The 24,729-nt window shown below is 41.3% G+C and overlaps 1 protein-coding gene across 3 annotated transcripts in view; it reads left to right on the top strand.

Moving 5' to 3' along the window:
* The first annotated feature begins 1 nt into the window (after position 1).
* SMAP1 (small ArfGAP 1) overlaps positions 2-24,729 on the top strand; it is a 63,705-nt gene continuing 38,977 nt past the window's right edge. For 2 of the 3 annotated variants that reach the window (XM_079970514.1, XM_079970513.1), the window contains exon 1: positions 8,036-8,355. In XM_079970514.1, the coding sequence (XP_079826640.1) occupies positions 8,238-8,355 (118 nt within the window). In that variant the 5' untranslated portion in view covers positions 8,036-8,237. Of the gene's footprint in view, positions 140-8,035; positions 8,356-24,729 lie in introns of those variants that run through there. The other variant, XM_079970515.1, reaches the window with a different exon arrangement.

Genomic DNA, 24,729 nt, shown 5'->3' with positions numbered 1-24,729 from the left:
CATATTTTGTTACCAGAAGTACACACAACTTTACACACTTATTATCTAGCGAGCAAGCAGGCAGAATGCTGGTGTTGGTTATCTAATGCAGGTTGATAACAGACTGAAGTTCCTGTTAGCTCCCAGGGAAGAAGTACAGGTAAGCAGATAAGTGGTACACAGAATTTTATTCATTTTTAAGTTTATATTGATACCTTGTCTAGCAGAAAGGAGAAAAGGAAAAAAATAAGTACAAAAGGTTGTGTCGGAGCAGTACAGTACATAATTTTTAAACTGAGTGGTATCTAGAAGCAACATACTGCAATCTGGAACCCTTAATTTCAGCTATGTGTACCTATGTGTTACCTAATTGTGAGTCAAAGGACACTTTTATTTATACATTTTTCAGAGATGTAGACTGATACTGAAAAGATTCCAGGTTGGAGCCTCGATAACTTTGGCTCGGGGTAATATCATGAATATGCATATTTTGCATAGAATAGAGACTCAGATTGCTAAGATGGATCATCTGCTGACACTAATAGCACTGTCCATTATTGTGCAACCTAGCTCAAAAGAAACAAGTCCAATAAATCATGGAAATTGTTAAAATATGGTAAAGATTGTGAGGACCAGGGAATTTTCAGTGCTTAGCTATGAGGGTTGCTAAACATGAGACAAAACATAGGTTTTTACAGCATAGATTTAGCAAAATACCACAGGCAGACTGTTGATGGGAACAGACTGCTGCTGACACCTATTTCCAATGCTTAAAAGTTTGCACAGGCTGCCCATACGCTACTGGACCAGATTCATGTTTTTTTGTATTTAAAAGGCCGTTAGCAGTTTGGGTCTAGGATAATTTAAAGGATGCCTAATCTCTTATATTCCAGCCTGATCACTCAAGTATTTGGGGAAGTTAGGGGTTCCCCCGTGGCTTTGGTGCACAGCTCATATCCACCAGGAGCCATGAGTTTAGTACTGTGGGCCAATTTTATGGAACTTCCATCCAGTTGAGATCAGACAATCTCCCTCCTGAATGTATGGCACCTATGGAAGACTTTTTATTCCAGCAGGCATTTTAATTCAAGTTTGATTTCATAGTTTTAACTGACTTCTACTATTTTTGTATTGTGTCCTTGTGAACTGCTTAGAGAAGACCATGGTTAAGTGGTATACAATTTTTGAAATAATAACTAGCTAAATAAATAAATAATAACAGTTGCTAGTACTTCCTGTTGTGTTAACGGACAAATATTTATTTTTAGCTACAACACGCAAGGATAACTAATGGTGTATTTGGTCAATAGCCTTGTTCTGGTTCCATAAAAACATTCCCACAAGGAAGAATATAGCTCCTGGAAGCAGCTAGATATAACAACCAGCAGTTAGACCCTTCCCTACACAAAAAAGACAGACAGATATAGATATACATATATTCAGAGTCCCGTGTTCTATATCTGTTTTTCCAGCACTATGCTAATTTAATTGGCCATTGGGGTTGTACATGCAACTTTGTGTAAGATATTATGAATCTGGACATTTTAGGACTTGGAGCAAATCTCCTGAGGTTCAGGGGTTTTGAATGAATTGCCACTGACCTGGCATACTGCAGTGCAATTCCTGTGCCTCCTTCCTTTCAATATCACCTGCCCTGCCAGGTGCTATCGGGGATGTACTTCATCTGGGATTAAATTTGCTGGTCTTATTTCTACTGTACCATACCATAAAATTTCTGTCTGTACCATACCATAAAATAACAAGGGGGGCACTGAATTTAATTGAACACTGGTTCTGGCAGAGAGGGCTTTAACTTTCTGTTGGTAGAGTTGCAGTTTGCCCCCTGGAGAAGAAACGCAGGCACCTGTGTTTCCCACCATAGAGCTAAGAGCAGATGCAGGGGGTAATTTAGATCACAAACTTTGAGACCAGAAACAGAACACTCCCTCTCTGGCCTCACTTGCTCAATTAGAATTCCCTGTAGCTGTTTTAAAGTAAATCAGAGCTACCATATAATTTGCAGTTCGGCTCTCTGTGCTCATCTCTACCACCATAATTTTTATATTGCCGAAATCATGCCTGTGTCATCTTGTGAATTGCAAATAAAAGTTTCCATGGTGGTGGCTATGGTAACGCTGACAATTATGACAACAGTGTTAAGAAAGCAATGACCACCCATACAATGGGAGCAGGGACAACAGATAGGTAGTATATTTTGCGAGCGGGAGAAGAAAAAGATGAGTGAGTTGCTAACACAGAATCCATTGCTTCACTGAGAAATTCTAGGTGCTCGTTGTTTTGAAAGATAAAGCTGAGTATAAAATGTCAAAAGCAAGCCTTTGAAATATCTACACACCTCTCCATCCATCTGCTCATACTATAGATATCTCGGGGATAACAGCAGAAAATAGGTGCTCAGTCAAGATTTATTTCTAGGCTGCAGTGTTCTCGACAGAATTCAATTGCACTGTTCAATCATTATTGGGCAGAGTTCTAGGAACATTTGAAGCTGCAGGGGCTCTTCTAGTCAGCCAGTCCCAGATGTGGCCCCAAGACATGTGGAGGGGAAAATAATATTGTGGAAAATCCTTGCATATCAGCAGAAGAGACAGGCAGGCAGAGTGCGGAGGGGGAGAAGCTGAGTCATTGAGGCAGGGGAGAGTAGCAAGAAAGACCAGTGGGGGATAGAAGCTGTGAAACGAAGACGATGTATAGACTTAAAGGACATTCAAAACACACTCTTCCCTATAAAGAATTCTGGACACTGTAGTTTACTCCTCACAGAGTTACAATTACCAGCAACCCTTGATGAACCACAGTGCACAAAATTATTTGAGGGAAAGAATATGCTTTGAATGTACATTGTGCACACAGCCTCAGGCAAGAGTTACAAAATGGAAATAGCAAGGATGGAGAATAGAAGCAGGAAAGAAACTTAGAAGGAAGAAGACATGGTTATATGTCTTAGAGGGCAGTAGCAGAAGGGGTAAAGAAAATCAGAACCAATGGGTTATTATAAGAAAGATAACCAATGGGTATTATAAATCTTGTGGCTAAAGGCAAAATACTGTTTTCTTAGGAAAGCAAATATTATCTAGATAAATGTCAGGTCTAAATAAAGAAAAAAACTGTCAGTTTTGGAGTTAGAAAATGCTGAGGGGCTGATGAGATTTGCCAGAACATTGAATATAAGATGGATTGTCCCCATTTTGACAGAGGATAATTAAATCTCAAGGGGGGGGGGGGATGGCACACCTGTCTCCAGACAGCTTATTTTCACAGAGAGCAAAATGATAGGGTTACAATGGAGAACTGGGTGCAAAATTCTTGTTCAGGTGCTCATTGGCTGGCATACAGGAAGTTTTGTTTTGTTTTTGCACTCCCAGTTCCCAACTTCTAGGACCAGTTAATAAACCAGGAATAGATGCAAATACATTTCATTGAGCTTCAAAGGCTGAGTGTGCTAACAGCCTAAATAAAGAAGGGCTGAAGAGATATGGAAACTTATTGCCACCGACTCTTTGCCTTTTGAGCAAGTTCAAAAGCACAAGAACAGATGAAGAGAGCAGGAAATCCATGAGAGTTTGGAGGAGAGAGCAGGTGTCCCACTGGAGCACCGAGCTTCTGTTTTCCTGCTGATTCACCATGCCATATGAATGGTGGGAGGCTTCAAGAAATCCAGCTTTGGGAAAGCAACTTACACCACCCCCATGCACTGCTGAATAACTTAACAGTGCCTTCCTGGATATCTGCTTACAAATGTAATTGCTAGCTATTCTCTTTCATTTACCTGAAGGGATTGGTTATTATTAATGCCTTGCTGTGGATTTGGTTTCTTCTTTGTGCATATGCAACAGAACTAGGAAGTACCGAGCAACCTGATTGTTTCACACAGTGGCATGGTGAAGCAGACATGAGAAACCTCAGGTCTAGGGCCTCTCTGGGAATCTTCCCAGGCCACACACACACACACCCCTCACTGGCTCTGCTGCATGCCCCCCTCAAGTGTGTTTGGCTGGAATGTGCAAAACAGGATCACATACTTTGCTCCACCCTGCTCATTTTTGTCTCTGCTCTGAAAAAGGCTGCCCACAAGGGAATGCAGTTTTCAGGCAGATAAAGGGTCCCTACCCATAATATAGGGATGCGGGTGGTGCTGTGGGTTAAACCACATAGCCTAGGACTTGCCGATCAGAAGGTTGGCGGTTCGAATCCCTGCGACGGGGTGAGCTCCCGTTACTCAGTCCCTGCTCCTGCCAACCTAGCAGTTCAAAAGCACGTCAAAGTGCAAGTAGATAAATAGGTACCGCTCCAGCGGGAAGGTAAACGGCGTTTACGTGCGCTGCTCTGGTTTGCCAGAAGCAGCTTAGTCATGCTGGCCACATGACCCGGAAGCTGTATACCAGCTCCCTCGGCCAGTAAAGCAAGATGAGCGCCGCAACCCTAGAGTCAGTCACGACTGGACCTAATGGTCAGGGGTCCCTTTACCTTTACCTTACCCATAATATGAGCTGGGTAGGCAATGATTATGTCATCATTTATTGAAGATGGGTTTCTTCATCAAGTGCGAGAGCTTGTAAGATCTAGAACTGCAGTCATTAGTGTCCCAAAGATCTTGGCCATTGTTGGAGGCAGTATGTCTCTGAAAGCCAGTTGTTGGGAATCACAAGTGGGGAGAGTGATGTTAGGTCCTGCTTTCAGGCCTCCCATAGGTATCTGGTTGTTTACTGTGAGAACAGGGCGCTGAACTAGATGGCCCATTGGGCTGACCAAGCAGAGCCCTTCTCAGTGATACATTTTTGCCTTCTTTGAATGGAAGCCAACTTAAACTGTAGCTGAATCAAAGCATCCTAGGGCACATTAAAGGGTAATAAATTTATTACACATTTTGGGGACTGAAAGCTGACTTTGTCAAATGCATGAAATGAACTTGCATCTGTCAAGTATATATACCAACAAGAGTGTAAAGGAGAAAAATGTAAGGTGGAAGCTGAATGGCAATGAGATGCAAAAAAAAGTGTAGAATAAGCACAGTAATCCTTAATGCAATACATTGTTAGTAATTTACTTAGCATTGCTAAGAAGAAAGTGGGAAAGGCGTTAACACGACCGTCTTAGCAATGCCGAGATGATTCATCTCCCACTTCACGTGTTTCTCTTCTACACCCTTCTGTGCGTGCATAGCATATACGCTGACTGCAATTTAACTTTAGGCAACTGATGACGTGAGCTTTAATCCACAGAAACACGCGCCATAATGAATTTCTTAGCTTTTAAAGTGCTACATGACTCTGATTTTGTCTATTCGTGGGAAAATAAAAATGGTTTTGTTTTACTAATAGGTGTTTTCTATGAGAAAGGTGAGGAGTGTTTTCACAAGCTGTGACTTTTGAGATTGTGTTCTAACTTTAAAAAAATATGTTTTCAGCATGATTTATTAATAGCTGTCCTATTTCTTGGTAGAAAAGCCTGAGGAAGACCTGTTTGGGCTAAAACATGTTGGGCGTTAACAAAAGTGCATTACTCTTCAGCATATATGGGTTGTATCCAATGAAGTCATCTGGTTTGTGCACGGACTTCTGCTTACACAATGGAATTTCCTCTCTCTTTCCTCCCCCTGCCCCACATCTATTATGCCCCCCCCCAACCCTCTGGAGCAGATTTTGGGAAGGGGACAGGAGAGAAAGGGGAAGTTCCATTGTACAAGCAAATGTCCTTGTGCAAGCAGGATGTCTTTGTTGGCTGCAACCCTGTAAGTTTAACTAGTTTAGATAATTTATGATTTAATATTGTTCTTTATGTTAGTCTTCAACCTACATGCTTGGCAATCTTAGGGTCCTTTTCATATGTTTTATATGAAATCTAGTAATACCATTGTCGTTTTTTCTAAATTTACACTATAAATGAAGTTTTTCACTCTACTGGCGGGGGAACTTGTGTATTAAAGCTTACAGATTTTTAGCAACTTTTTAATACTAAATACAAGTAAAATAAAACATGCAAAATTCAACTACTCTACGGGATATCAATACATGAAAACTGAAAACTTTCCAATGCCCCATTATCTCACCCAATATGACCCTAGCTTGTGTTAAGATTTCCCCCGTGTCATAATTGTCCAGAAAGCTCTATCACTGCTCCCCTCACAGAAAAGAACAGGAAGCTGGAGCGCACACAAAGTTTGGATTATTTCTATTGTGTATTTTCAAATTGTTATTTTCATTTTCAATACTGTGGATCTATTATGACCTTGTAATCAGTGGGACTGAGATCTTGGCAAGCAGATACTGTACTTTACTTCCCCCACGAAGCTTGGGTTAGACCTCAATGGAGGGGAATTTCTCAGGTTGGGGTACAGAAATCTCTCATCTCCTAACTGAACTATAGATACCGATAAGCTAGCAGTGAGAGAGGGGGGCACTGTTATTGTTGAACACCACCACATTCTCAGAGCGGTGTGAGATTTCAGGGTTTCCTGGTGCTTGCCCAGAATTCACTTTTCTCGGAATAAGGGGCAGTGGATAAACACTTGTCTCTTTAGGATGTATGGCTTATTTACACATATATGCAACCTGATCTTATGGTGGAGGGGCTCACAGCATTAACACCCAATGTGGTCTTGGTTTTCCCATAGCCACAGCCTTGGATCCCAGTACATCAGGCATGGCTATATATCTCAGCTGCCCAGCCTACTTCTAGCTTAAAGCTCTCTCTCACACAACTCTGGCTTTTGCCTTTCTAACTAAGAGATAGTTGAAATAAAGGGGCCCACCCATTTGTTCTCTGGCACAGAGCCACTTCCTTTGTTCCCTCAAATGGCCTTTGGGGGGCCATTATGACCCTTGCATGGCTAATTCAGCAATTGGATCCCTGTTGAATTTGGGGAATTATAAGGAACTCGGGCATACAGCCGACTCGCTCCCCCACAAAAAGAAAAAAACCCCACACCTTTATCCTTCAGCCTCTAAATGTGGATAAGAGGAACACTTCCCTCAGGTTATACAGAACAACATAAAGGCTGACAAAGGGTGGGGATTCTAGTTAAGGAAGGAAAACACACAATCACTCCTCCAGCCCGCTGGCCCTTTGAAATAGGAAAATCAAATATAGACATTACACTATGGCTCCACTACTAGTTACTTCTAGAAACCGATAGTCCTGTAAGCACCCGCAGGTGTCCCAGAAGCAGTTCGGAGAGGTACTGTAATCCTGGAATGTAATCCAGGATGTTATCTTGACGCGTGGTAGGTAAGGTCCCCAAACCACAGACTTAATTTTCGAGTGGACACGCACAGGACTGCGCGCCAAGCAAATAAAACCCCAGAGCGCGTGCTCGCTTTTGCAGTTCTCTTTCCCCAAGCAGTGCTCTTTCGGACTTCTTTCCTTTCCAGCCAACGCGCAACCTTCCCTTCCTTATCCCAAGTACGGGAAATCAGTGGCGCGCAAAACCAGAGGAAAGTCCCCGTACAGAAACTTCCCTGGAAAAGGGAAAACAAAAAGCATCCACTGCTGTGTTTGCCTTACTGGCACAGCTGCACAGCGTGGGCGGCTGGCAGGGCAAAGGCTGCTCCTGACCGCGCCTCTCCCTTCCCGCTCCCCTTTGCAAGGCGGAGGGATTTTTATTTTATTTTCTGAAAGAATTTTCCCGTGGAATGTGACGAGTCACCACTCACGTCAAGCCACGCCGCGGGGGAGGGCTATTTTTACCGCTTAGAACGGGCTGCCAGAAGAAAAGCCCCGCCCCTTGCTCGAAAGTTGAGCCAGGGGGGCTCCCTTTCTAATAGGGAGAAGTGGGGGGGGGACCCCACCTATTGCCTATCTATAACCCTATCCGTTCTCCCCGCCGCCGCGCCCCCTAACGTGGTACATCCTAGGAACTACTTTGTTCGGAGGAGGTAGAAAGAAAAAAGACGAAATAGGCGGAGAATCGAAGACGCGTCACGCGCTTGGAGGGTAGCGGCGCAAGCGTACGAGGGCCGTTTGTAGTTCCGGTTGAGGAAGCCGCCGCCGCTCGTGCGCCTCCGGAGGCTTCTGGTTGGCTGAGCGGGCGCGCTGTCGGCGTGACAGCAGGCGGAGGAGGAGGAGGAATAGGAAGCTCCTCCGCCGCCGCCGTTGGTTTGCCGGCTTCGGCTGGAGAGTCCTCCTTTCTTTGGTTCCTGAGGCGGTGCGCCCTCCCGCCTCTCTTTTCGCCCCCCTCACGCTCTCCGCGGCCTCCGCCTCCCCTCCCTTCCTCCCCCTTTGCCCTCCTTGCCTTCGCCATGGCCACCCGCTCGTGCCGGGAGAAGGCGCAGAAGCAGAACGAGCAGCACCAGGCCATCCTGGCCAAGCTCCTGAGGGAGGAGGACAACAAGTACTGCGCCGACTGCGAGGCCAAGGGTACGTTGGCGGGGGGCGGGGAGAAGGACCGGACGTTGGGGCGGGTCGGCGGGGGTCTGAGGCGGCGGCCTTCGCGGTGAGAGGGGCAGGTGAACAGCCAGGGGTGGCAATGGTCGGTTTCCTTTGGGCCTCCCCCCTTTTCTTTCAACCTTTCCAAGGTGGGTGGGGGGCCGAGGGTGCGAAATGGGAAAGTGGTTGTGGGGTGGCGGCAGCAGCTGCAGAAGGCCGAACAGCCCTGGCGAAACCTTATTATAAAAAAGGCACCTCCGTGGTTTGCTGGCAGGCTTTTTCCTATCACTTGCTGTTGTATCAGCGGTATCTCTGCGGCCACTGCTTCCTGGAACCGGCTTCCTTCCTTTCCTATTATGTCTCTTTCTCTCTCTGCTTCTAACAGGACTGACAGTTACTTGTAAGGGTTTTTTGTGGTTGCTGGGGTGTGGGGGAAATAAAAGGTTTTGCGTATGGGATAAAGCACACACACACACACACACACACACACACACACTGGGCAAAAGAGTTCCTGCAGTGCAGGGGGGTTGGGCTCGATGACCTTTGTGGTTCCTTCTGACTCCACAGTTCAATGATCTCCCGCCCTTCTAAAAGCAGGGTTTGATTTGAGCAGTGCTCTCCTCTGAGGATTTAGCAGGCACAGAGATACACCCTCTTCTAACACTTAGGAGTAGGAGGACTCCCGTCCTGAGTCAGGGATGACGAGGATAAGGGCTAAGTTCCAGAGAGGCTTTTCAGGTTTGTTTGAGAGTTTGGGCATGCCTAGTAGGATTCTTGACATTTTTTATTTTTCCTTTCCCAACAGCAAGCTGTAATGCCATACAGCAATTTGGCTTTAGAAGTGTTCCTTAGTTTTGAAAGAGGGTTGGCTGCGTGGCATGGAAAGGCTAGCTGTTAAAGATGAGCATGCCTGAGGCCCTGTTGGTTCACAGAACCAAATTCTTGGGTTTTTTGCCATTATTTGGAATGATACATAGAAGTGAATATTGTATCATTTTATAAGTTCCCTGATGAGTCTGGTTCAATGTGTTGAGGTTGTGAGGATGTGCACACGAGGAAAGGATTTGCTCTTCACAGTTGCTGGAGTTGAGTAAGTGCTGTTGACATTTGCAGATAGGTAGCCGTGTTGGTCTGCCATAGTCAAAACAAAATAAAAAAATTCCTTCCAGTAGCACCTTAAAAACCAACTAAGTTAGTTCTAGGTATGAGCTTTCGTGTGCATGCACACTTCTTCAGATACACTGAAACAGAAGTCACCAGACCCTTCTATATAGTGAGAAGGTGGGGAGGGGTATTACTCAGAAGGGTGGTGGGAATGGGTGATTGGCAGATAGCTGTGATGAGCCTGTTGATGACTCTTAACGACTGCAATAGGTCTTACAGGAAAAAGCAAGGGGTGAGAAGGTGAAAATGGCTTTGTCATGTATAATGAGATAAGAATCCAATGTCTTTGTTCAGACCAGGTCTCTCCATGGTTTTAAGTTTGGTGATAAGTTGCAATTCAGGTGTATGTGGCAGCAAAGTTGGCATCTGGGTTCATTGCAGGCTCTGGTGCCAGTGTCCGTGTTAAGTCTGGTAGTAGTATTATTGGCACCAGAGCCTGCAATGAACCCAGATGCCAACTTTGCTGCCACATACACCTGAATTGCAACTTATCACCAAACTTAAAACCATGGAGAGACCTGGTCTGAACAAAGACATTGGATTCTTATCTCATTATACATGACAAAGCCATTTTCACCTTCTCACCCCTTGCTTTTTCCTGTAAGACCTATTGCAGTCGTTAAGAGTCATCAACAGGCTCATCACAGCTATCTGCCAATCACCCATTCCCACCACCCTTCTGAGTAATACCCCTCCCCACCTTCTCACTATATAGAAGGGTCTGGTGACTTCTGTTTCAGTGTATCTGAAGAAGTGTGCATGCACACGAAAGCTCATACCTAGAACTAACTTAGTTGGTCTTTAAGGTGCTACTGGAAGGATTTTTTTTTTTTTTTTTTTTGCTGTTGACATTGACACTGACACATGGAAGTAAGTTCCACAGACCTTAGTAGGAGCTGGTGTTCAAGGGCATGTTGCAAGGGCAGCAGAGTAAAAGAAAAATGCCCTAGGTGGTTCAGGATTTTGCATTTTAGAATTGGTTTTGACTCAAGTACAACCAGTAACTTTTTTTTAGTTATGATAAAATGTGACAACATTGGGCTTTTCAAGGCCTACTCAAATGGGAACCAGTATCTGTCTGGAAACTTCTCTGACATAGCAGGTATGCACAGGTGATTTTTTTTCCTATATTGATGACTAGTTTCAGGTGGTGGTGGTGGGAGGCCTTATAGCCCATGTGTTAGTGTTTTGCAGGGCCTATTTTGTTTCCCAAGCTGTTGTAACATCTAAATGACCTCCTGGGTGAGAATATCCAGAGGTCTTGAGTTAGGTGCCATCAGCATGCTAATACCACCCAGCTCTATTTCTCCTGTTCATCAGAATCAGGTGGTGTGATAGGGAGATTGAATCAGTTTCTGGAATCAATAGTGGACTGTAAGATTGCCAGAAAAACCCTGAAAACAAGATCAGAGTTAAGATCAAGATACTGATAGTAAGAGGTTGATTTATTGTTGTTATTGTTGCTGTTCTTGAGGTGGTGGGCAACTTTTATGGTTGGGGTTGCAGATTGAGGGTGTGTGTTGATTCAGCCTGTATTTGGAAGCCAAGGTAGAATCTCTGGCAAGAAGTAAATTCCACCTCCCAATGCAAGCACCAGCTGTTTCCTCACAGAAAGACCCTGGTCAATTTGATCACTGTTATAGTAACACCCAGTTTACACTAGGACCAAGTGTTGTTCATAGGGCTGCCTTTGAAGATGTTGGAAACTGCTGGTGGTCCAAAAATACAATTTCTAGATTATTCATAAAGTTGGCTAGTTATTAACTTGATTGGCCACTGATCTGTTTCCCAACACAGTTCAGAAGTGCTGCTGTGTACCTAGTTTTCAAGTCATATATAGGTCTTTAGGGTATTTGAAGGAGTGCCTAATTCCATGTGAGTGTTAAGGGTGTCTTCTTAGGTCCTTTTTGGGTGTCCCTGCCTTCAGGTCCATTGAGTGGAACAAGGGCCTTCTCAATTGCGGCTTCCTGTGTGTAGAAAACAATGAAGGTTTGCCTTGTGTTGGATTTCAAGTCTTCCAGGGTTAGATTAAGATCTCTCTATTTACCTGTGCCTTTTAACTGCATTGTTAGATTGGTTTTTTCCTGCTGCTTTGTTCTGCTGTACTGTTGTTTTAATTGTATTTTGATTTTCTTGTATGTGGTTAAATATTTATTCTAAGCCTCCATATTGATATGGAAGTTATCCCATTGAAGGATGAGGTATTAAATATTTTAAATTAATACCTAGAGCAACAATTCAGTTCTTACCAAGTATGATGACATTCCTTCCTTAATCTTAACTTCTTTTTCTAAACATACTCCAGAAATAGACGGTCAGAGCTGAACATTTATTGCAGCAGTTGTCAGGGAGGAGTGGTTTACAGACCTTTAACTATAAGTCTGCCCACAGTCCCTTGAATGAATTAGATCATTGCATTATTTCAAAGTCAGGGAAACAGACTGTGTGGTTTTATGCAATGTTTGACCTAGAATTTCCTTGATGTTTCATTGTGTTGCCCTACCGTAATAAGGAAGAGAAGTGAGTCATACCAGTGGGCTAATGCTTGCTTTGCCTGAGCACACATCAGGAACTTGTCTCCCTAACAAATGCTGAATTGCCTATGCTGAATGTTGAAACACAAGATAAAAGAGGGAATCCTAATTTCAAAAGTAAGAATAATTTAATAGGCTGAGGCCTAGAATTGCTGCATGTTACAAGGATTCACTTGGTTAGCAGAACAGCTTTCATTACTTTGTTTTCCAAATTCAGTCAGTTTCTCTGAAGTCATTTTTTCAGATGTTTCAAAGCTTCACATACAAGAAACAAAGTTATCTGTGATCAGCAGTCTGTAAAGTCAAACTTGGGAAAAGTACAGTTGCTTACTTAGTAAAGAGTAGCATCAATACTTAGAATGCTGGGTAGCAAAGTAGCAAAATGAGTAGGGAAATAATCTTGACCAGCAACCTCTCTTTCTCCCCCAAATGAGATCCACCTTTACTGTAGATCTGATGTGGGAACCTCTTTGTAATTCTCCATCTTCCCTTCCTCCCACCTTCTTTTCTACATCCCATCACCCTCCATATTGTGTGTGTGTGGGGGGGGGGAAACCCTACCACTCACACCCCTCAAAAATGTTAGTAGCATTATCATTTCTATAATAATATCAAGGTAGTAAAATGCTAACCTTGACTTTAAAAGGGTGTTACTATGCTGTGGTGCACTGTCTGGAGAGGGTACTGTGAGGGTAATTATATCTGGTCTTTTATGGCATGGTTTTGCGGGGTGCGCTCCCGCTGCTCGGTCCCAGCGCCTGCCAACCTAGCAGTTCGAAAGCACCTCCGGGTGCAAGTAGATAAATAGGGACCGCTTACCAGCGGGAAGGTAAACGGCGTTTCCGTGTGCGGCTCTGGCTCGCCAGAGCAGCGATGTCACGCTGGCCACGTGACCCGGAAGTGTCTCCGGACAGCGCTGGCCCCTGGCCTCTTAAGTGAGATGGGCGCACAACCCCAGAGTCTGTCAAGACTGGCCCGTACGGGCAGGGGTACCTTTACCTTTACCTTTTACCTTGCTGTTGTTATTGCTGTCATTGTGTGCTGAGGTGTGTGCAACAAATAAATAAAACTCCTTTGGGTTATAATGACCTAGTTTAATTCAGGATATCTGCCATCTCCACCCCCATACCTGCAGTTGTTGGCACCTTTGAAATTAAAAAACATACAGCATCTAGCATAGGTGCATTACAGTTGCTACAGCAGGCAGAAAACTCATTAAATGGTCTACTAAGACCCTACCAAGCCCTTCGACAATGTTCAGTTGGTCCATGGGAAAAATGGTTTGGGAACCACTACTTTAAACCTAAAGGGGAATTAGTGGTGGGGAATCTCTGGGCAGTGGGCACAATTTATATCTCAGTTTCTGACACTGCTTAATACTGCCTTTCTTGCAGAGGGAGGATGTACATGAATCCAGTACCCATGATAGAACCTTCCTTCATCCCACTAAATATGATACTGTGTTGCATGTGAGCATGGCTAATGAGTGCACTGTAGTAGAAACAAATGGAAACAATCATGTACCAGAACTCCACCCCATTTACGCATGGTTTATGTCCCAAGGCACTGTATAAGTGAAATCGCTTATATTTGAAACACAACTGAAAAGGCCTGTGAACATCCAGTTCCGTCCCTTTTTTGTGACGTTTTTGGGTCACTTCTGGGTTTGGGCGATGCACACATATTGAATGCACCTAAAACAGTCGCTGCCTGTATGCAGGGTGTTGGGGGTGTGTTAGTTGAAGAAGCAATAAAGATACAGTGGTTATTCAAAATTTATGCAGTATTGTTGTTGGTTTTTTAAAAAAAGTAAAGGGGGCGGAGAGCCTAGCTGGGCTTGTCCGCAGGGGCAGAGAGTCCCGCATACCTCCCTGCAGCAGCGGAGGGTGCACTGCACTTCCCTGCAGTGGCAGAGGGCTTACCACGCCTTTCCCGGGAATTTACAAAGGGGAGGCATATAGTAATAGTAGAGATGAAAAGATATAATGTGTACTTGACTTAAACTTTTAAACAATAACCTGGATTATTATCTAAGTGCATCAGCGCTAGAATACTGATGTTGTATGATATGGGGACAATCAACCTAACTGACTAGTCAAGTGGTTAAAAGGGTCCAGGTTTTTATAGTGAAATAGTTAATTCTATCTTCAATTTTATACTTGAGGAAGAAAAAAAACAACAACTCATTTGCTAGGAGATCCAGACGATTGCACCCAGGGGACTTCCCTTCTGGAGGAAGAGGGAAGGCAGTTTTCATTTATTTCTCCCTGCAGCCCCGACCATGCTTCCCAAAGAATGTTCTAGACTAGAGGGTTACGGGACCATTTAGAACAATGTGGGTGGCATTGGGGGCAAGATGAGAAAATGCCTCTTTTCCCATCTTCCTCCAACAGGAGCTTCTGCTGGACCTCAGTTCCTTCTGCCGTATTAGGAGCCTTTCTGTTTGAGGACAACTGGATACAACCACAGCAGAAAACATCAAAGTGCCTTTGAAAATGTACTGAAAGAAGTTCCCTTAAAAGGAATTTGCTTTAAATGTGGTGTTCCACTAGAATTCCCAGGTCTTGGGAGTGAAATCTATTTAAAAAAAATGCTGCCCCACATCAGTGATTGCAGCACAATTCATTTGAAAGTCATAATTGAGCAACAACAAAACTTCAAAGGACAACTTGAATTTTAAAAATTGCTGAACTACAATTTATCAGCAAGTTATTTGTTATTTGTTTAGTACTAAATCAAAATGTAAAACTTTTCTCCTGTTGCAAGTGTTAATTTTTAACATAGAAAAGCGAGGCAGAAAGTGTGATTGCTGATTACTGCTATTGTGAAAGATCACCGTCCTTGTCTTGTACACATTTGTCTTTCGTATAGAAATGTCACACACTGTACCTCTTGCATTTCATGGTATTTTGGCCTCCATTGTTTACAGTTTCTTTAAGTATTTGTCAACAGAGAATTGCACTTAATGCATCTGAAGTGCCTGCTAGTCCATGAAGGCTTATGTCACAATAAATCTGTTGGCTCTTTAAGGTGCCACTTTACTCTTATTGTTCATTTCAGTTGTACAACTAAGTAGCCTTTTGTTATGACTCCCTGTTACTTGCTGCTTATAAGCCGACATGCTGTTAATAGGATCAGAAAATAAAAGGCAATTTGGAACTATGGCATTGCAGTAAGAGGTAATTATATTTTATGGAAGTGGGAATAAATCAAGCCATTGTATATTACAAAATAAAGATCATCCTTTCAAATACAAAATATTGGAAACCCATATGGTAGCTCAGTACCTTGTATGTAAGCTGTAGTTTATTACTTTCAGTCATAAATACTGTCACAAGTCAGACCCTCACTCTTAACACCAGCAGGCAGCAGATTTGAGTTTTCCACTCCTTTGCTGTATAGTTTTGTACTGTAGGACTACTGTGAAGTACTCATTAGCTCATTGCTTGAATCTTACACAGGATTTCTTTCCTTTTTTGTCACTTTTCTATTTGAGCATACCAGGACTTAAGATACAGGAGAAATTTTCTGGCTAGTACTATTAAAATGCACAACAAGTTGAATATATGTTGATTCACTTTAAATTTATAGCAAATTATCTGAATTAAAGTATGCATGCTGTGATCAATTCTCCAAATTTTGTGTAATTGGTTTGTAGACTACAAACACAATTTAGTGCAGATTTTAAATTTTGTTTATTATAGAGTGCATATTCTTGGCTCATTTGAAGAGCATGCCAAGTGTAGTGCAGTCAAACTTTACATGATTTTTAAAATTGCATTTAAATTGGCTTGTATTTTATCTTGTTTATATGTGGGGTGCTTTGAGGATCCTTTTTATTGACTGAAATATGTCATATAAATTTTACATATTTCTTAAAAGTATTTCTATACCACCACATCAAAATATCAGAGTGGTATACAATGTTAAAACAAAAAACACAATCAAAACAATACAGATCTATCATTAAAATGTCTGACTAATAAAAAAATTAAAAATTAAACAGCTGCAAATGCCTTTGGCATAAAATAGACACCTAAAACTTAAAAGCAAGGGTGACCACTGAATACTTTTAGAAATCTTCCACAGCATGAGACTAACAACTTGAAACTCCTGATTTCTCATTGAGGACAGTTGAGTCTCTGTAACATGGGAGACAACTAGTAGCACTCCTGGTTGATCTCATTTTCTGAATAAATATACATTAAAACCACGTAGGAGGGGTAAGGATTTGGGCATCTGAAGGAGGTGAAGATAAGAGTCATGTGATCCTATAGTCAACTCATAACTGAAGCCGAGCATGAATTTGCTTATGAATTGAGGAACAGCTGGCTGAACATGTCTGTTATGGTTTAACTTGTGAACCACCCTGAGATCTTTGGGTGAAGGGCAGTATATAAATGTAATAATAATAATAATAATAATAATAATAATAATAATAATAATAATAGGTGGGGAATCACCATCCTACAGGCCTAATTAATCCCACCAGGTCATTTTGGCCAAGCTTTTCATGTTTTAATAAGACATTCTGTTTTCTGCTGGTTTTAGTATTGCTTTATTCCTCCCCCCCCCCCCGTATCTTTTCTGTATTTCAGTGTTACTATATTAATCCTTTGTTACACTTCTTTGATATGTATGGGTCACAAAGAACTGGAAATAAAAATAAATACTTGCATCAATTATTTTTGATGGGGTATGTACTTGAATATTGCTCCAGTCCAAGTCCATGCTTCTGTTCTAGCAACTCATGCATGTACTAGTGCTGTGTATGACTCTCCTTAGCTGAATCCTGAATAAGGAGATGAAACATGGGTAGAGAGGAAGGATTAAAATAGAAAAGCATGAGATCGCTACCCTTACAATCCAAGAAATCCGTTTTTTATTGAAAGGAAGGCCTAACAAAATGATGACACTTACCCCTGAACTTCCAGTAGATGTAGAATTGCCAGGGGCTATAATTTATCATATCAAGGATGTGATTATAGGTGCTTTAAGTGAAATGCTTCCCTCAATGGTTTAGGCAGCTACCCCTGGAAAGATACCCCAGAGGGAAGGGATCTTCCCTATCAATGGGTTCTCAAATTGAGCTCACAGAGATAAGGAAAGTTAGAAGGGAGAATATAAGTTTTAAGACAAGAGTGGTCCTGTTGGGCAGTTGTATCAGAACTGGAAGAAAAGCATCCCTGCAGTAGGGACCATCATACAGATGCAGAGCCTCGCCTCTAAACAAAGTTCAGTTTGGCTAATCTTCCTGTACCTAATCCATAATGATGTTTCTTGGTGACTGGATTTTAAAAGTAGCTTTAAAAAGTAGCTTTCATGGTGATGCTCATTTAAGCATCATTATGTTAAAGAAAATGAAATGGCACTTCTCTTATGCCCTCCTCTGGCAAAAAGATCTACTACATGGAGGAACAAATTTAGTAACAACATGCCCATCCACATGCCCACAATGGAGCCTTTAAAATTAAATGCAGAAGTGTGTGTTTCAACTACATTCAGTTTTGTTTTACAAGTGGCAAAAGAACTGTGGCATAAAATCTAGCAATGATCACTTCAGTTTCACTGTCACACATGATTTTGTTTCTTTACTTTGTGGCTCAGACAAGGATTTATCAGCTGGTCTTTAACTGTCACAGTATAAATCATCTTACTTGGTTTACAAATTGAAAATGTTTCTAATTTTGTGCGACATTAAATTCAACATCATTAATATGAAGACATTGGTTGCAAGGCCATTCTTTTGTTATAATGCCCTGTAAACGCTTGCATCATTCTTCTGCATTCACCCTTTTCAAACGGAAGATGATATCTTTATCTCTTCCTGTTGAATGTTTAATCTGATCTAGCAAGGTAATCTCTGTACAGCTAATCTAGGGCGAGAGGAGTAATCTATGGAGTTAGAATAACGGGACTACAGTGGTACCTCGGGTTACAAACACTTCAGGTTACAGACTCCGCTAACCCGGAAGTAGTACCTTGGGTTAAGAACTTTACCTCAGGATGAGAACAGAAATTGCATACCGGCAGCAGCTGGAGGCCCCATTAGCTAAAGTGGTACCTCAGGTTAAGAACGGTTTCAGGTTAAGAATGGACCTCCAGAATGAATTAAGTTCGTAACCAGAGGTACCCCTGTATGCACAGTAGTCATCAAAATTGAGAATAGGATCTTACTTGGAGCTGCCATATGTCATATGTCATATGCCAAAATTTCCTGGACATAGCTGGGATTAGTCCTCCGAAAATGGCATCCCGGCGCAATTTTTGAAAAGCAGCAAAAATGTCTGGGAAAACCTGGGCATATGGCAGCCCATATCGGAAGTGTTGATTCTTTGGCTACATTCCTAAAAAATAGGTAAGAATTTCATATATATATTTTGGAGATTTTGCAAGAAAAAAGCTCAACAACTTTGCCCCTCCCCCAAAAAAAGCTCTATTCCAGGACACATTATGTTTCGGACAGGTGTCATAGGTCTTGTCATCCAGGCTTCCCTTAACTCTAAACTTCAGTTACTGATAAGTATGTACTCAAACCCTTGCTCTCAGTTACTGGAATACTGGAGTATAAAAAAAATTCTGGGAGGTGACTTGTAGATTGTGTGAACAGTCAGCTGATTCTTGCTACAACTGAACAGATAGATGTCAGTTGACTTTTTTTTTTTCTGTAGGAACAGGTCCCTTTAATTAGAAGAGTTTCCAAAACTGGTCTGTGGACCATCCGTGGTCTGTGAGCTTCATTTAGGTGGTCTGTGGATTTTTGGTGGAATACAGTGGTACCTTGGTTCTCAAACTTAATCCGTTCCAGGAGTCCATTTGACTCCTGAAACTGTTCGAAAATCAAGGTGCGGCTTCCAGTTGGCTGCAAGAGCTTCCTACACTCAAGAGGAACCTGCGTCGGACGTTTGTTTCCGAAAAACATTTGCGAACTGGAAGACTTTCAGGTTTGCGGTGTTCGGGAGCCGATTTGTTTGACAACTAAGCCATTCGAGAACCAAGGTACCACTGTACAAGGAGACGGCATGTCCATTATATTAAATATTAGCTCAGTTGGGGAGCGTGGTGCTTATAACACCAAGGTCACAGGTTTGATCCCCTGTATGGGTGCATATTCCTGCACTGCAGGGGGTTGGACTAGATGATCCATGGGGTCCTCTCCAAATCTGATTCTATTCATATTGATTTTTAATTGTATTTTATTGCTTCCTTTATTGCTTTTATTTCTTATGTTGTATTTTATTACATAAAAATTTTAATTCTGTGGAGAAATAGAAGGAATAAAATACAAGTAAAACCATACAGTATCTAGCACAACAGATGAGGTATGAGAGACTCTGTTGGCAAGTAGGTAATGGCTTTTCCCACCTCCCTTGCCCCATCCTCCAGCCCAAGGAAACTTCAGAAGGGAGTTCCTCCCACAGACAGTATGTGTATGTGTATTTTAATGAGCTGAATAGAGTGAGAGGTTATGCGTCATAAACTTAAACTTAATAGTGCTTAGTTTATTTTTTGGTTGCTATTTTGTTAATGTTAATATTTTATAAATTATAAATGCTGTATTGATTTGTTAATCGTATAATATGACTTTTCTTTTTTAGCTTATTTTTAATTGTTGATTTCTTAACAATGTTTTATAGATTTCAATTGTTTCACTGATTATTTTTATTATTATTCTATAAGATTTATGCTGTACTTGTGATGTTCTTTTATGTTCTATCTTATTATTATTTATTGTTTTCAAGCAACTTTGGGATTCACTTGGAATGAAAAGTGGCATAGAAATATAATCAATCAAAATCAATCAAAACCGCGTTGCATTGCAGTTGCTAAAACAGACATAAAAAACCTTTAACAGTCTGCCAAGACAATCAACATTTTTCAAGTTGTGCATGAGAAAAAGAGTTTGGAAGCTACTGTATTAGAAGAGCACCTCAGGTTTTGAAAAATTGTGTTGCTTAAGATACTAAGTGCTAGATTAATTTAAGCATTTTACTTTCACTGTTCACCTAATTTGTGTATACATATAGTTGATTCAGGTGTTGAAGAAACTTGCAGCACAACTGGATATAACATCTAGAGATCCATGATCAGAACTCTTACTTTTAAAAATAGTTTAATAACAGCCACAGGGAGAAGAATATTTAACCTTTCATTCCGTGCCATTTTCTTAGGGAAAACTGTTTACCTTCAGCTTCTTTTTAGCCCGTGGGGGGTGGGAATCCCACAGCTATGTGTACATTTCTCCCCCCATGAGGCAAATAGTTTTGAGTACATAATGTTCATTTGGAAAACAAGAGGGTGAAGAAAAGGATACACCCCTTTTCCCCAATGACATAGTACTGATGGGATTGCCTTCCTCCTCCACTGTTAATAGTTTAACGAAACGAAAGGAGATATGCTCTCAGACCTCCTTATCTCACAACTTAACTTGACCCTCAACCTGTTTGTCAGTCACTTTGCTCCAGTATTAGATCAAGAACAGTGTGTCTCTGTGCACGCATGCAAGTACATGCCTAGTTTTCTGAATAATTTGTTGCCTTTAAATTTTACTTTAGTTCCCTGATTTAATTTTGCAGTTCTCATTTATGCCTGCAGCTATATTAGATGAGCATCAGCAAGTGTATTCTGCCAGGGCTATATCCTCTTTGTTTAAGTAACAAATATCTCCAGTTTTTAGTTGTGATTCCTGCCATGTAGAATTCCATAGATGCTCTATCATTACTTCTAGTGTGTAAATCTGATTTAGCGTATATTTTCATTTGTATCACTAGAAAATTCTTGTCTTACCTATTGAGCAAGGCAAGAAAATTAAGAAAGGCTCCTGGCAAGAATACATGTAATGGATGTTATACACACATCCCTTCTCTCTATAGAAATGGGTCAGACAAGTTATTATGAATGCAAATTGAAGGGGTACCTTTGATATTGTTTAAATCATGTCTGACAATATAATTATTTGTGTGTGTGAATCTGGTTTATTGCTAGACTTACTCATTCAGCAGGTAAATAACCATGTCTTCATAAAGACAGCAGCTTTTGGAAAATGATTATAAGAGACCTCATTGTATCCTGCTCCTTTACCCCTGAAAATCAAAATATATCAAAATTGATGCATTTTTTAGCTCTACAAGATCAACATGCAAATGACTAATGGAATTGTTCCATAGGAACTTGATAATTTTGTGCATCTAAAACTGGGCCATTATGTTTAGTCTTTTTCACCAAGAAAGTAAACTGATTATAGATTTACATTTTCCAAGAATTAAGGGCAGGTTTGCTTGTTCTCTGCATGGATAAATTAACAGTGCCACTAGGTGGAGCTGTTAATCCAAACAAGTGAAAATTGTCAGTAAGCATTTAGTTTGCTTCCTGTTGAACAGTACTGTATTTTGGAATTATTAGAATACCAGATAAAACTGGCTGTAATGAAGAGCATAAGAGCTATAGGACTCCTGGGATAGGCAAATGCTAAGAAATCTTCTTAACTTGTATCCTTTATTGGAAGAGATATAGTAAGTAGTGGCAGAGCATCCATAGCACATTGGTAGAGCACCTGCTTTTTGAGTCCCAGATCTGAATACTGGCCTTTCCAGGTAGGACTGGGCATGTCCCCTATCTGAAATGCTGGAAAATTGATGCTCGTCAGTGTGGACAATACTGGTCAATGGCCTGAATTGGTATAAGGCAGCTTTCTATGTTCCTAAATAGCATACAAAGAAAGATGCATACTGTTATGGATTTCATCTAATGAATAAAACACCCTATTGAAATGTTGCAGCTGAAAAAAGCCCTCAGTGTTGTAAAGGTGAAGCTTACAACAATAATCAAATAGAAATTTGGTACCGATGTTTATGAGAAATTCAGGAAGTGTATCAGTTTATATATGTTGGGAGAATGTGAAAAATGAACTTTGTAGACTCTGATTTTCAGCCATACTATAGAAAGTGGACCTGCTGCTTTAAAATAAAGTCAGTATTGTGAAAAATGAGGTTCAAGACATAGCTGTTGTCCTTAATATATGAAAAACTCAAATATGGCAGAGAGCAGGATTGCCATTTTTTAATGAAGTGAGTATATCTTATGTTGCATTATTCTCCAGCTGTGTGTCTTTAGAAACATTGACAGATGGTTGGCTGTGGCTTTGTATCAAAATAAGACTAAGCTTTTCCTCTGCTTTCTTAGTTGATGTGCTCCCCATAATTGCATAGATGATTACTGCAAAAAAAAGACAAACAGATGTTTGAAGTACTGCTTGTTATGCTGAAGTTGTGAGGAAAGGTAAAAAGTGAGACCCATGGGAGATAGCTGTAGCATCCACTCTTGAAGAGAGGATATTTTCAAAATAGATTAGCATATGTAGACTGGAGCAATGATATCTAAACTCTCAATAGTTTTGATCATATATGCACATACTGAGGGATGGCTGGAATAAATGTCAAAGCCATCTTTGACTTAGTTGTCAAAGATGTTGGGCTGTGCAGTGAAAGCATATTGTTTGTTCTGATGTTAGTTCTCCATTAAATAGCTCACTGCAGAAACCACAATGACTTTTGAGAAGTATGATTATAATACCCTCATGCAAATCAGAGTATAATTATTCCTGGGCAACCATATCATAACCCAGAATCCCTTCTCTGAAGCTTTTTTTCAGTATGTCTGATACTTTATGATATAATGATTGAGCTGGTACTTTCTCTTTCATCCAATACGTATAAAACAGATGACCTGGGAAAGTGGCTTCTGTGGCTACCTCTCCCACTTAATAATTATTTCCCCCCTCTCATTAAGCCCATGAACATGCAATTTTGGACTTGCCACAGATGTGCTCACTATGAGTTTCAGACCTTTCGGTAGGCTTCAGAGGTACTCTAACAGTGCAAATGCAAGTCGTTTCATGACGGTCAATGACCAGTATCAGGACAAAAACACCAATTACAAAATTTAAAAGCTGCAAACGATAATATGATATAAAATTGCATCTTTCTGCCAGTCTCTGGACAAGCAATATTGGTGAACAAAGCTCAAGCTAATCTTAAGCTATTATAAATTGATTCTAACTCATAGCAGAAAAAACAGCTCAAAAAAATCCAACCAGAAACAGAGCAAAATACAGCAGCAGGCAATCCATCAGACTATAACAAAGGGTGAGATGGGAAGCAGGGCCACTTCGTTGTCTTTGATCCAAGACCAGCTATGGCCTGGTTTGCACATTATGGTTTGCAACCATGGCTTAGCATGAATGTGCAGGCTTCTGGAGAGAGATTGCCGCTCCTTTGTTCCTCCCTGGTCATTCTGCTTCTACACTGAGCTAAATCATAGTTTGTCTTAGAATGTCTTCAAACCTAGAGCTCTCCGAGACAAGCCACAAGATGTAAACTGTAGCACAAACCTTGGTAACATCTTTTGGTTAGTTTGGAGAAAGCTAATCACACTGAGCCAAACTTTTTTCCAATCACTGCAAGTCTTTGTGTTTGCTTTTCCTTTCACCATCCCCATCCCTGTTTTTTCTTTTGAGTCTTTCAGATTGTGAGCCTACTGGCAGGAACTATCTCATTGGTTAGTGACTGGAAGCATATTAGCTGAAAGCTCGCAGGGAAAATTCTTTAAATCAGTGTACTGGCAGATGTTGCCAACTCTCAACAATATGACCAATGGCCAGGGATATTGGGAGTTGCTGTACATAACATCTGGAGGGCACCACATTGACCACCCTTACTTTAATTAAATTTATAAACTTAAGAGTTCTAAAAACTCCCAAAGTACATTGACAGAAATATTTTTTTGGGGGGTGGGATTCCATTATGAGTGTTTTATTGCTGTACCAGCATAACAAAAAAGAATATAGCCATTACTTAGGATCCTTTCTAGCCCAAATACTAAAGTCTGAGACTAAATAAAAGAGAGTGGCCCACCAGCTGTGACAGTCTTTCATATAAATCACGACTTCTCTGGAAGTAGCTGCGACACAGCAGGCTATAAGTCCTTATGGGGTATAACAAATTTGCTGGGACTTTTCTCCTTCATCTTCTTCTCTCCCTTGCAGTAGCATTTGCACCCTTGGAAAGGAGGAAGCTGGATACTATATCTATCTATCCATCCATCCATCTATTTTAGTTTACAAAAATACGTGCATTGTCTCTTTTTTCAAGTTGTGTTTTCTACAGATCAGTTTCATTTGTTGTGAGACATTAGTGTTGCATGTAGTATTAGGTTGGGAAGAAAAGAGGGGGAGGAGGAATGAGTGGGGTGGGCTCAGGTGGTTCTGCTTCTATTCTTCTACTTAGTGTATGTGTGGGGTTTTGTGTGAGCATCACTTGCATGGGTTCTCTTACTATTTGCTTGTTGTATTTCCTTGGTGGTGAGAGAGTTGGTGGTGGCCTAGGGTGTGGTTGGTTGTGTTTGGTTGGCTGTAGTGAGATTTGTTTTTGTGTGTGTATGGATTTTTGCATCAGGTTAGCCAGATTGATACATACGCTGTCGACGGATTCTTGTTGTTGACTTGTTGGGCTATGTATGTGATAAAGGGGAACCATACCGGGGTGAAGGCATCTTCTATTTGTCCCCATGTCATTTTCAGTTTATTGGTTTTTCTAATAAGGCTGTTTCCCATAGTATTTGATATCACACAAGCTTATATTCAAAACATACAGATGGGCAATATAAATAA

This window comes from Podarcis cretensis (genome assembly GCF_951804945.1).
Source record: "Podarcis cretensis genome assembly, chromosome: 3".
Classification (NCBI taxonomy): Eukaryota; Metazoa; Chordata; class Lepidosauria; order Squamata; family Lacertidae; genus Podarcis; species Podarcis cretensis.
This window is presented reverse-complemented; position numbering and strand designations above follow the sequence as displayed.